This window comes from Hydra vulgaris, chromosome 06, assembly GCF_038396675.1.
Source record: "Hydra vulgaris chromosome 06, alternate assembly HydraT2T_AEP".
Taxonomy (NCBI): Eukaryota; Metazoa; Cnidaria; class Hydrozoa; order Anthoathecata; family Hydridae; genus Hydra; species Hydra vulgaris.
The window spans coordinates 3,201,630-3,214,582 of NC_088925.1; the positions used below are offsets into that span (position 1 = coordinate 3,201,630).

The 12,953-nt window shown below is 24.1% G+C and overlaps 1 protein-coding gene across 1 annotated transcript in view; it reads left to right on the forward strand.

Annotated features, from left to right (window-relative positions):
- LOC100204196 (ATPase ASNA1 homolog) overlaps positions 1-12,153 on the forward strand; it is a 37,913-nt gene extending 25,760 nt beyond the window's left edge. Inside the window, exons 5-9 of the mRNA XM_065798997.1 lie at positions 4,544-4,694; positions 8,079-8,186; positions 9,645-9,789; positions 11,221-11,279; positions 11,881-12,153. Of these exons, the coding sequence (XP_065655069.1) occupies positions 4,544-4,694; positions 8,079-8,186; positions 9,645-9,789; positions 11,221-11,279; positions 11,881-12,006 (589 nt within the window). The 3' untranslated portion in view covers positions 12,007-12,153. The remainder of the gene's footprint in view (positions 1-4,543; positions 4,695-8,078; positions 8,187-9,644; positions 9,790-11,220; positions 11,280-11,880) is intronic.
- Positions 12,154-12,953: the final 800 nt, after the last annotated feature.

Consider the following 12,953-nt stretch of genomic DNA (forward strand, 5'->3'; position numbering starts at 1 on the left):
TCATAATATGACCATGGCTGTTATGATGTTTTAAAAATTTGTATACATTTTAAATGCGCTAAAAAAATTATCTAACTAAAAATAAAAAATAACTTTAAAAAAATTTTAGTTGAAGTTTTACAAAAAACTTAAAATAAATAAACTATAACAATAAAATAACTTCTTAACAATTATTTGCAGTAATGTAAACAAGAGAAAAAATCATTTCTTTAAAAAGTTGATATAATTTTTTTATATGAAGACATTTATAATAGCAATTACATACTTATATAAATAACAAGTATATATATTTACCATATTCATTAATACTTTGAATAAAAAGTCATTAGCAGTGGATTTGTTACTTTATTTAATGTGTTTCAATAATTAAAAACGTAAGTAAAAATCAAAGTTATTTAATTCAAATTAACTTTAATGATTCTAATATAAGGTTTATTAAAGAGACTATAGTTGTTTAAAGTTGTTGCTTATAAAATTTAAATTATTATTATTTTTTTAAAATTACATTTATTATAAACAAATCTTATATAATTAAATAATATAAATAAAAATTTATTCAACTTTCATTGATACTTTAATTAAAATCATTAGTTATTTTATTTGAAAGCGCTAATATAAAAACATTAGTTATTAGTTAACCTGTCGAAGTTATTTACTTTTAATGTAGTTAAAAAAACTTTTTTTCAGTGCATTTTTAAAATGTTAAAAACGGGTCAGGGTAACAACATCAGTTTTTACCATGTTTAATAACATCTGTTCAACAACATCTGTAAATATAATGATGCGTAATAACATCTGTCCAACAACATCTGTAAATATAATGATGCGTAATAACATCTGTCCAACAACATCTGAAATTTCATTGATGTCTAATAACATCTGTGCAAAAATTAAATGAATATTACAGATGTAGTTACATCTTTTTAACTTTCTAAGTATAACAACATCTGTGCAACTACATCTGGAAATTCTACAGATGTAGTTACATCTTTTAAATTATCAAAGTGTATCAACTTCTGTGCAACTACATCTGTAGATTTTATTAAATAATAATGCATTATTTTACCCAGATCTTGTTACATATAGGAATTTTTTCAGATGTAACTACATCCGCAAAAATATATTAACTATTAAGGCATTATTTTAACCACATGTTGTTACATATAGAAATTTTTTCAGATGTAACTACATCTATAGAAAATTCTTCCAGATGTTATTGGACTTGATATTGGAATATTCCTAAAGATGTTATTAGGGTTCATTGAATTTTTAGATGATATTGGAGAGATGTTGTTAGATTAAAAAAAAAATACATATGATCTTGGACAAAAGTGTACAGATTATATTAGACTACTTCATAGAAGTTGTTGTAAAGATGTAGTAATCTTTTCCCTTAAAAACCATGATCAAATCATCAAAACAAAATATTATTTATGTGGTCATAAAAAGGCTTGTTTATGTCTTCCTGGCCAAGCCTGTATAATAATACTAACTTGAACAAATTGAATTAAAGTTTTTTGTTTTGTTATTATTATTACATATTGTTATAATAATATGTAAAGTTATATTAATATTATTTGTTATTTTAATCATATATATCCTCTTATTAATTTTTATAATTTTTTATATACAACTTTTAAAACATTCAAAAGTTTCTTGACTTCCATTTTATATCCAACATTTAAAAGTTTCTTGACTTTCATTTTATATACGACATTTAAAAGTTTCTTGACATTTATTTTATATATAACATTCAAAAGTTTCTTAACTTTCATTTTATATACGACATTCAAAAGTTTCTTAACTTTCATTTTATATACGACATTCAAAAGTTTCTTGACATTTCTTTTATATTTACGACATTTAAAAGTTTCTTAACTTTCATTTTATATATGACATTCAAAAGTTTCTTGACATTCTTTTTATATACGACAATTTTATATACGACAACTAATACGACATTAACTTTCATTTTATATACGACATTTAAAAGTTTCTTGACTTTTATTTTGTATACGACATTCAAAAGTTTCTTGACATTTATTTTATATACGACATTTAAAAGTTTCTTGACATTCATTTTATATACGATATTCAAAAGTAAATAGAAAAAAAAGTCTTTAAAATCTTTATTTTAAGTTAACAATTAATTTTCAATACATTATAATTTCTGATTGTAAAATGGGCTTATTAATTTATTTATTTATTAAGTTTCAGATCAAAATTTTTTTTCAGACCATCTGCAGCTTATTAAGACCCTCACCCATTAATTAATTTTAAATAAAATAAAAGTTTGAATGTAAAATCTTTTTTTCCTATAAGAAAGTTGTCTCTTAAATGTGTTAAGTCCGCAGGCTTCACTAATTACCTGATCACAAAAATAAAGTTAGTATCTCAATCATGACATGCGCAACAAATTTCACTGGGTGTTTTAATGTTTTTAGAAATTTTAAACATTTAAAAAAATTCTCTCCCTTTCATTTGTTATACAGTGGGGTACATTAGGATTTTGGTTTTTCTCCAACTGAGAGTAATAATTTAGCTAATAATTTTGAATCATCCGTTATTATTAAAAAAAAAGTTTTATTTATGTCTTAAACAAGTTTTTCAAAATGTGTTTTTCACTTGGAATAAAATTATATTTTCATATTTGATGAATATAAAATTATAAAAAAGATTGTTTTTATTAAAGATTATTTTTTTAACTTCAGGGTTTAGGATATGATATGATTTATATTTATTGTAAGAAAACTATTGATGGATTTATAAAGTAGCTTTAAAAACGTCTTGGTATTTTTATTTGGGTTACGTTTTATGCAATTAAACTTTAAATAAATAAGAATTGCGACTTTACCAACTTTTAAAAAAAGTTCTTTTAAAAACATTAAAAACAAGAATAGTGTTTTAAACATCTTTATATTTTTATTGTGCACTTGCTCTTTTAAAAAGAGAAAGAAAAGTTTTTTTTGTAATTAAACTTTAATGAACGATAATGGAAAGACAAAATATTTTTCAATCAAAGTTTTTTTGAAGTTATTTTTTAAAATAAAAATGTATCATTATATTTAAATCATTTTTAATAATATAACAATGGCATATTTACTATTATAGAGATTAAAACAAAACTTTATTTATATATTAAAATGTTTATTATATTATTTAAACGTACCGTTTTCAACGAATGTTTTAAGGAAATTAAATAAAAAAAGTTTATTATATAGTTAAATTGTTTGATAAAAGGTTTTAAAAAAAGACATTTTTATAATTTAATTTCATAAAAATGTTTGCTGGTTATTAGCAGTTATGACTTCAAAACTTTCATTTGTTCTTTATAAAAGGTGAAAACCGGCGTTTTAATTTACACAGAATGACGTAAATTAATAGAAAAGAAGAAAAAAAACCTCAACAATTAGACTTTTAAAATGTTGCTTTATTGTTACGTTAGATTAAAAGTAATTATCAAAAGAAAAATAAATTTGTTCTTTTGAAAACAAAAGAACAGATTTACCTTTAGTGGCAAAAACTTTGCTAAATTTAGAAATGCAAACTGCGGCAAAAAAATCAATTTGAATAATGAGTAATTTAAATTTAAGTAATAAGTTAAAAATTGAATCAATTTAAATAGTTGTCCGGCCGGGCGATTCAATTGCATCAAAACACTAATTCCAATTGCCCTTCGAAAGATTCGGGTGGCATTTGCCATCGGGCAACCACTAGTGTACACCGCTGTTATAGTATATAATATTTATATTTATATGTTTTGTATATAATATCTATGGAACTTCAAAAATTATTTCTTTTATATTTTAAAAAGTTTAAAAAGTTTAAAAATTTGTGAGCAAGTGTTAGGATTTGAACCACGGTGATGCACTTCAGATACTCTGCGAGCTAATCACTTTGGCCACTAAGGCCTATAGTTCATTAAAAGTTTTAGCACTTTAATAAACAAAAGTTTTAACTTCAATAAACAAATAACTTTATTAAAAGGCAAATAAAGGATAAAAATCAAAATTACGGAGATATTGTCGCAATGCAGTTTTCAAGCAAAACTGTATAACTTAGTATAAGTTTTAACATAATTTGAAGTTTACATAAGTTAGATATTTGCATACACTTTCATTCGCATTTTCTTATTAAAAAAGTGCTGTGAGACTTTCTTGCTTTTTACTTGGTTGCAATGGCTGCCAAGAGTACCGTGTCAAACATGTCTGAATGGGCACTACTACTACTACTACTACTACTACTTCTTCTTCTTCTTCTTCTTCTACTACTACTACTACTACTACTACTACTACTACTACTACTACTACTACTACTACTACTACTACTACTACTACTACTACTAAAACTATTAAGTTCAGCGTTAGTGTTAAGAGATATTATTAATAAAGCATATTTTATTTTGTTCTTCCTTACAAAACATATTTTATTTTGTTCTTTTTTGCAAAACATACTTTTTGATTTTAGATCTACTTTTAGATTTTTTGATAAAGTAACAAGTAGGAATTAAATGTTTTTAAAATTATTATAAATTGCTTATTAGGTTGGTTCGAAGTATGGACTACTCTGTTGTAGTGTTTGATACTGCTCCTACTGGGCATACTTTGCGTTTAATTTCATTTCCTTCTGTGATTGAAAAATCACTAGAAAAACTTATTGCATTAAAATCTAGAATTCAACCATTTTTATCACAGGTAAACAGATTTTTTTCTCAAGAAACATTCTATCGTATTTACAAAAAAAAAAAAAAACTTTGTATGAAGTAAAATAAATTTTTTTTCTTATACTAATAAATACTAAGTTATCATTGGAATAAACAACAATGTACACTACATCCTGTTGTTATATATTTTAAGGAAATTTCTAAAACAAATATTCAGCATAAGTCATTCTGTTTTTTAAGTGATGACAATGATCATGATAAATGCTTTGTGTATGAATTTCAAAAGAAAATAGAGTACATTAAAGAATATTTAGTTGGTATCAATAAAATTTATTATTTTTCTAATGGATGTTTCGCTCATTATAAAAACTATAAAAACTTTATAAATCTATGTGACCATAAGGAAGATTTCGAGATTACAGCTGAATGAGTATTTTTTGCAACATGAAAAATCTACTTGTGATGACATAGGTAATACGGTTAAAAGAATAACAGCAAGAGCAAGTTTGCAAAGATTATTAGAAAACCAAATATTGACAGTTGATGATATGCTTGAGTTGCATCACCAATATAAACCAATAATAATTTATAAAATTACCAAAGAAACAGTTAATTCAAGGCAACAGCAACTAAAGGAGCGATTTGAAACAGGAAAAACTGTTCTAGGTACCAGAAGTTCTCATTATTATATACCCATTTTAAAATTTGAAGTTAGTTTTAAAAGAACAAGCGAACATCAATGTGTAGACAGATTTATACTGTCAAAAGCAGTAACATCTGATGTTTTAATTGTACCAAACCTAAATGATTTTGTTGCATGCAAGTACAATTCCTTTTGGTGGATTGGCATGGTTACAAAGATAGGTATTACAACAAATGATATTCGAATTAAGTTTATGCACCCTCATGGTCCTTCTTAAAACTTCATTTGGCCACAGAGAGATGATATCTGTTGGGTACAATTTAATTGCAGTAATCTAAGTCCCAACAACAAAATCAGGGCGAACATATAACATTGATGTAAATGATTATAGCATTATAACTAATAAATTTTAATTTTTTTTGAGTTTTTAATTTTTAAATTTTGTATATTACTTTTGTTTCTTGAACTTCTTTTCAAGTGCTCTATTTGTTTTGGAGCCTTTTTTTTTTAAGTTTATTTGTCTTAGTTTGATAAATATGAAACTAATTTTTTATAAATAATAAATTTAAGTATATTTGAAGATGTTTTTATTTTTTCTATTACCTTTGAAACTATAATTTTTTAGGATCAGATTCTATAAAGTTACAAAGAAAACAGAAACAGATAGTCAACAACAACTAAAAGAACAGTTTGATGTTCCCAAATCAGTTTCAGTTACAAAACTGTCAAATTACACCCTTTTTTTCTTGTTTTAATTTATAAAAATATCTGTTTTTCAGCACTAAATTCAAGTAGGTTTGACCATGTTTTTATTTCTGTTTTAGAAAAGACCACTCCCCAATTCTTTGTAATAACTATAACTTAACTATTCAGGACAAATTCTAAAAAAAAAAAATTGAGCTACATCAGCATTTTTGTGATTGGACTCGTCCCAGTAAAATTGTGGTAAACATTTAAATTTTAGGTGTTATGTTCGTTTTTAAATATTTTAAATTGTTTCATTGGATTCGTTAGCCCAAAATATGTAAAGGTACAAATTTTCAGCTTTTTAACATACATATAACAGAAACTAGGACCAAAACCATTTTTAAAAATGGCGGATTTTTGTTGGTTGGAGGCAAACTTAAAATAGCTATATCATTGGAACCAATTGAAATTAGATGATAAAATTTTCAGGATGTTCATAATTTACTAAAATCTTTAAGTGGTTTAAAAATCAGCAAAATCTGAGACTTAGGGTTGCATGCCCTGGATGTTTTCTCATGGAATCGTCCATATAAAACTCTTCAGAAAAAAATTATCATCACCAATTGTGTTTTAACAATTTTAGAAAAAAAGAAATAAGGGATATGCTTACATTCAAAAGTTAAATCTTCACAGAATAAAAAGTTAATTAAAATATTTATATAATTTAAAACAGTTTAAATGTATATATTTTACAGTTTTTGTTTAAAGCATTGCACACATTTTAATTTTTACTGAGTATTACTTCTGTTTCAGCTTTTAAATTTCAGAAAAAGATGAATAGAGACAACAATAAGTATTAAACAACACAATTCTTGTTATAAATCCATGTCTTTCCATACCTAAATGAATTCTGCGTAATCATCATACTTACTGCTACATTTTTTATAAAAAATAATGTAGCAGTAAGTTGCCCATTTGAAAAGTCTCCTTGATTATAAATAGAGATACATTTATTTTTGTAATTGTGGTGTTTTTTTTTTCATTAAAAAAAGATGTTATAAAACCTGTTTGACTGTTACTACAGATAATAGCAGCAATATTTATTATTATTATAGTTTTCAAGTTTCAAGTTCATATGATGTAGTATACTATGCATTTAGGTACAGAGTTTAGGTACATGAGTGTTTATACTGAGAATTGTGTTTTTTAACAATTATTGTTATTTTTATACATTTCGTTTATATAAGAAGCTAATAAAATCAGTAAAAATTAAAATGTGTGCAAATGTGTTTTAAACAAAAACTAAATATCTCTATAAGCTTATATTTAATTACTTTTTATTCTTTTTATTTTTGAATGTATGTTTATATTTTCTAATTTAAAAAAGTTTTGTATTTGCTTAAAATTTATTTTTGAATGTATCCTTATCTTTTATTTTTTTTTTCTGAAATTGTTAAAACATGATTGATGATAATTTTTTCCTGAAGAGTTTTACATACATTCAAGTTAAAATTTAAAAATTTTAAGCAAAAATTGCTTGACTGAATATTGGAAAAATCTGATTTAAAACCCACAATTTAGTTGTGGGTAAGTGTAGGAAAATAGGAAGGGCATCCAGTTGTAAAAAGTTGACTAAACTCTTATGTAATATCATATGTACATAAGATAATAATATTACAGAAACCTGGCAAAATCACACAAGTGTGGAACTATAAACATTAAACTTAAAACAAAAACTAAAGATGCATAAATAGTTAAGTACTTATGACTATCATTGTAACTACATTCTGAAAAATGTACTCTAGTTTTTTATAGTGTGGCTATCAATGATATCTTGATCTTGAAAGATTATGAATTTAAAGTTTAAAGACAGCATTTGATTAGTCATTTATCTTAAAACTTTCCACAACATTTTTTTTCCTGATCTTTGAGGCAACATCACTGATATCAAAACTATAAAACATAAGTTTTTAAATTTCTTATTTTTTCTTGTTTTTCCCATTTCTTAATTATTTCTTCTTTTTTTTATTTTTATTTTCACTAATTTTTATAATAGTAATTACTTATTATATTTTATTATTTTAGATGACTGGATTATTAGGAATGGGAGATTCAAGTATTGATATGCTTACAAATAAACTTGAAGATACATTACCAGTGATTAAAGAAGTTTGCAATCAGTTTCAAAATCCCGTAAGTTATTTAGTTTTTTAATTGTCAATTGTCAATTACTCTTTTCAATTATTATGATTATTATTATTATGGAGAAAATTATTATGTTATGGACAAAATAATTGTGTTTTAATACCATGTGCATATGAAAGCTACTTTTGTTTTAGATCAATTGCAGGGTGAAATACATATGCATTTTTTTTTGTAAATTTTCTTGTTAATGTAATGTTTAGATTAGTTTTTAAAATGTTGTAATATACTTATTAAAATAGTAGCATATTGAATTTATAAATATACAAATATTTATAAATAAATTTATGTTTAATAATTTAAATTGTGAACATGCAAATTCAAAAGTGAACATGTAAAATATGCGCAACAAAAAAAACACCTCAATATCAGTTTTTTAGAAGAAAAAAAAGACCCTTTGAATAAACAATGAAAGCCCCTTCAAGATAACTATCAACTTGTTCATTTGAAAAAATTTAACTTTATATCTTAAATCTAAAAATGTGGCTAAGATTTTTATTTAACAAGGTTTTTGTGGTTGAGATGTTTTTCAAATTTGTTTGCTGATTTTTTACATTCTAAAAACTAAGGAAATTTTTCAGCTTGGATAAGCATTTTTTGTATTGCTTGTTCATTTAGAATTATAGAAGATGTATATGCTTCACATAAGATTTATTTGCTTCACATTTAATAAATTTGTAATATCATTAATCATTTTTTAAAATCTCAGCAATTTTGCTTAGATAATTCATTCAGAGTTTTCCGTATCAGTTATTTGTTTCGTATCAGTTATTTGTTTTTATACTTAGTTATCAGTATCAATGCATGCTTTAGTATGAAAATTCTTTTAAACATAAAACACTTTTCCATCTTGCTGTGATGTCTTTTGAATGTTTAAATCTATTTAATCGCACTTTATACTGAGTTTGATATTTTTTACAAGCTTCAAAAAAAAGGGAGAATGTTTAAAATAAATTACTATGTTTTTATAAGTTATATTTGCTACTAAATATAACTTGTAAAAACACAAATTACACTAGCAACTAAATGTACCTTAGAAGCTAGAATAAGAAAATTATTTATAGAACTATTGAATTGAATTCACATATATTTTAGGTAGTATGTGTTAAATTAAGTTAACAAACTCTAAGAATTGCTGATTTTTGAAGAAAGTCATAACTTGTAAATGAAATAGATTAATCATCATTTAGTTTGTTTTGGATTTTTAATGTATTTCTTAATTGGAATGCGTTCCAAGTAGTAAATACATTAAAAAGCAATAGTTTGGACATATATAATTATATACTATTCTATAAAATAGTATGGTATATAATTATATAGACATATATTATACAGATGGTTTTATACTAATTTTATAATAATGATAAAATTTTTATAGTAATGATAAAATGTTTGATGATAAAAACATAATATATTAAAAATTTCAGGAAAATGCAACTTTTCTTCCAGGACCATACAACATTTGTTTGTGTGTGCATTTCAGAGTTTTTATCGCTTTATGAAACAGAAAGACTTGTTCAAGAACTAACTCGAATGAATATTGATATATCTACAATAATTGTCAATCAACTTGTTTTCCCAAGAACATCATCTGGTAACACTTTTTTACTTTATCTTTATTATACATATTATGTTGCGTTTGTTTTATATATTTGTTTAGTGGAAGTTGGAAAACTTTACTGTAAATTTGGATATACTACTGGAAATAAACTACTGGATCAAGTTGCAATGCATTTATAAATAAAAAATACTGGGACAGAAACACTGAAATTTCAGTGAAAGCATTTGAATAAGCAGATTGTAGTACTTATGTTAACACAAATGCAAATTTGAACAAAATTTAAAATCTTATTTTAAAATGTTATTCATTTAAAATGATTAATCAATAAAAATGATTAATATCATTAAAAAATGTTGTAAATAATTGTAATGTTGTAAACATTACAATACAATAGTATCTATTATACTTATAACTGAACTATTTGCGCACTTCAAGCTAAAAATGGTTTATTGTTAATTTAAAAAAATAAATATATTTAGTACCATTTATGATTTTTTTTTTAATTATATAATTAAATAGAATTTAATTATTTAGTTAATTTTAAAGAGTTCTTATTTTAGCGCCAAAAGTTATAAAATAAACAAAGGCTAGTATTTTAAAAATACAATCATTTTTTTGCTTACCATTTTCTCTTTTTTAATTGAATTCAAAATAAATATATTTCAGACACCAAACAAACTGCGTTCTCACTTTCTATAATTTATTAGAGTAATAGAATAAAATAGTGAAACCTTAGTGAAGTTAAACAATAAGTGAAGTTAAACAATAGTCAATAGAAGTTATCCCGGAATAACTTCTATTAAAGGGGTAACTTCTATTAACTAAGGGATAACTTCTATTGATTATTCTTCAATCAGAAAAATTTTTCTGCACTTTACTTGATCACATGATTACGATATTTTTAAACAATAAGACCATTTTGTCAAAATATTTTATTTCTTGATCAGGAATAAGTTCTATTGACTATGATATAATCAGCTATTTGTTAAAAAGAAATCTTATTAAATAAAGAAACTTAAAAAAAAAAGATCATACAAGTTTTTTTTTCACTTTCCAATGGGAAGTGATGGGAAAGTGTTTTGAAGTAAGGTCGAATTTAATTATTAGTAATAATATAAATTTAATGTCATGTGACATTTAAAATCATCATGTTACTTTTTATTCAAATGTTACTGTGTTGCTTTCGCTGAAATTTCAGTTTTTGTTATATATCCCAGTATTTTTTTATCTATAAATGCATTGCAGTAACTTGATCCAGCAGTTTTTTCCACTAGTATATCTGAATAATTCATAAATCGTATCATGTTAGTATGACATAACACCATAATATATTAGACATGCTAATATGATATGACATAACACAAAATGCACATACTAATATTTTATTTAATGTCATTTTATTAATTTGTTATTAAAAATGAGTTACCTTTTCATTCTGTATTATATATTGTGAATAATTTTTAGGTACAAGGTGTGATCTTTGTGTTGCTCGGTCAAATATCCAAAACAAATATTTTGAACAGGTATTTTAGAAAAATAGCAAAGATTGACTGTTTATCTCTGTTATATGTTTGCTTGTTTAATAACATTTTTATATTTTGTTTACTCCATAATCAGGGGTTATCTTTTTCCGGATATTAAAACTTTTACTTTTTCCGGATATCCAAAACGTTTTCCATAATATAAGTTTAGGAATATATTTTTGTAATATATTTGTTTTTTAAGTAATTTCACTTATCACCCATACTAAAATTAAAAAAAAATTAGAAAAAAGAATTTGAAACAACTAAAAGCAAAATTAAGAGGAAAATAAGGGAAAATATTTTCTGGATTTTTTCTGCATGTTTTACCCAAACAATTTACCAGATTTTTAAAATCTGACCTGGATGATCTATGCATAATCCATATGTGACTTGAACTTAAATTAAGAAGTTGATCTCTTTATTTTAAAAATAAAAATTATTTTTTATTCATCAAATCTTTAGTACTCAATCAAAGCATTAGTTTTTTTTATAAGCTTCTATTCATATACTTTTTTTTCTTTCAATTTAGAATCATAAAACAAGTTCAGTGTTAATATTATTGTACAGGGTAAATGGGTTAATAAATTTTCTCTGTTTTTAGATTAAAGATTTGTATGAAGATTTTCATGTAATTAGACTACCCTTATTACCAAGAGAAGTTCGTGGATACGTTCAAATTAAAGATTTTTCAAACTTCCTTGTTAAGCCATATAATCCTCCAGCCTGATCTCCTCCCCTGGTCTAATACAAGATATACTTTTGTTGAACAATTCAACTGGAGTTAAGGTGTTGAACAAATGGAAACGTGTTAAAAGAATGGAAGAAAAAGTTAGAAAGTTCATATTTCTTGAAATAAATTTTCTAATAAACAGTTTATGGTATTGTCATTTAAGAGTTTTTAAAGAAGCAATAACCATATACTTTTATTTTGATTTTCTTGTCCTTTTCCTAATTTAACTTAAATGGTATTTAAGATTATCTTGGGATAATTCAGAATTAAATTATATTTTTTACTTATAGTATTTTGAGTACTTGAGTCATATTATTTTATTTATTGTGTTTTTAGGTCATGATTTTTAAACTTTTTTATTCGAATTTTATTAAACATTTATTTTTTTTTTCTTTGTTCTAAAATGAACTACTTTTACTATTGTCACTCAGGGTATTACACTCAGCTTTTTTTATTGTCATAGATATAGGGTATTCATTTTTTCATCAATTATTGATAAAACTTAGTACACTAAGAAGTCATTTTTTGTTTACAAATTTAAATACAAGTTGTTCTGTATGTTACATTGCTATGTTTTGTTCGATTTGAACTTAATGATAAAATATAGATTTTAATTTAAATAAAAACATAAAATTAAACATAAACATAAAATTAAATAAAAACATAAAATTAAACATAAAACATAAATTTAAATAAAAACATAAAATTAAACATAAAACATAAATTTAGGATTGAATACTTATAGGTTTTTCAGCTTAACAATTTTTTTATTGATCAAACTAAGCTCTACTGTCTGTTATATTGTCATAACCATTTCACAATCACCTAAGTTATTTGGTGGGGGGAGAAGGGGGGGGAGGGAGGGGGAAAGGGGGTTAACTTAAATATATAATTTATACTATCTTTTGTTACATGATATATTGCCTATATCTTGAATCTACCAG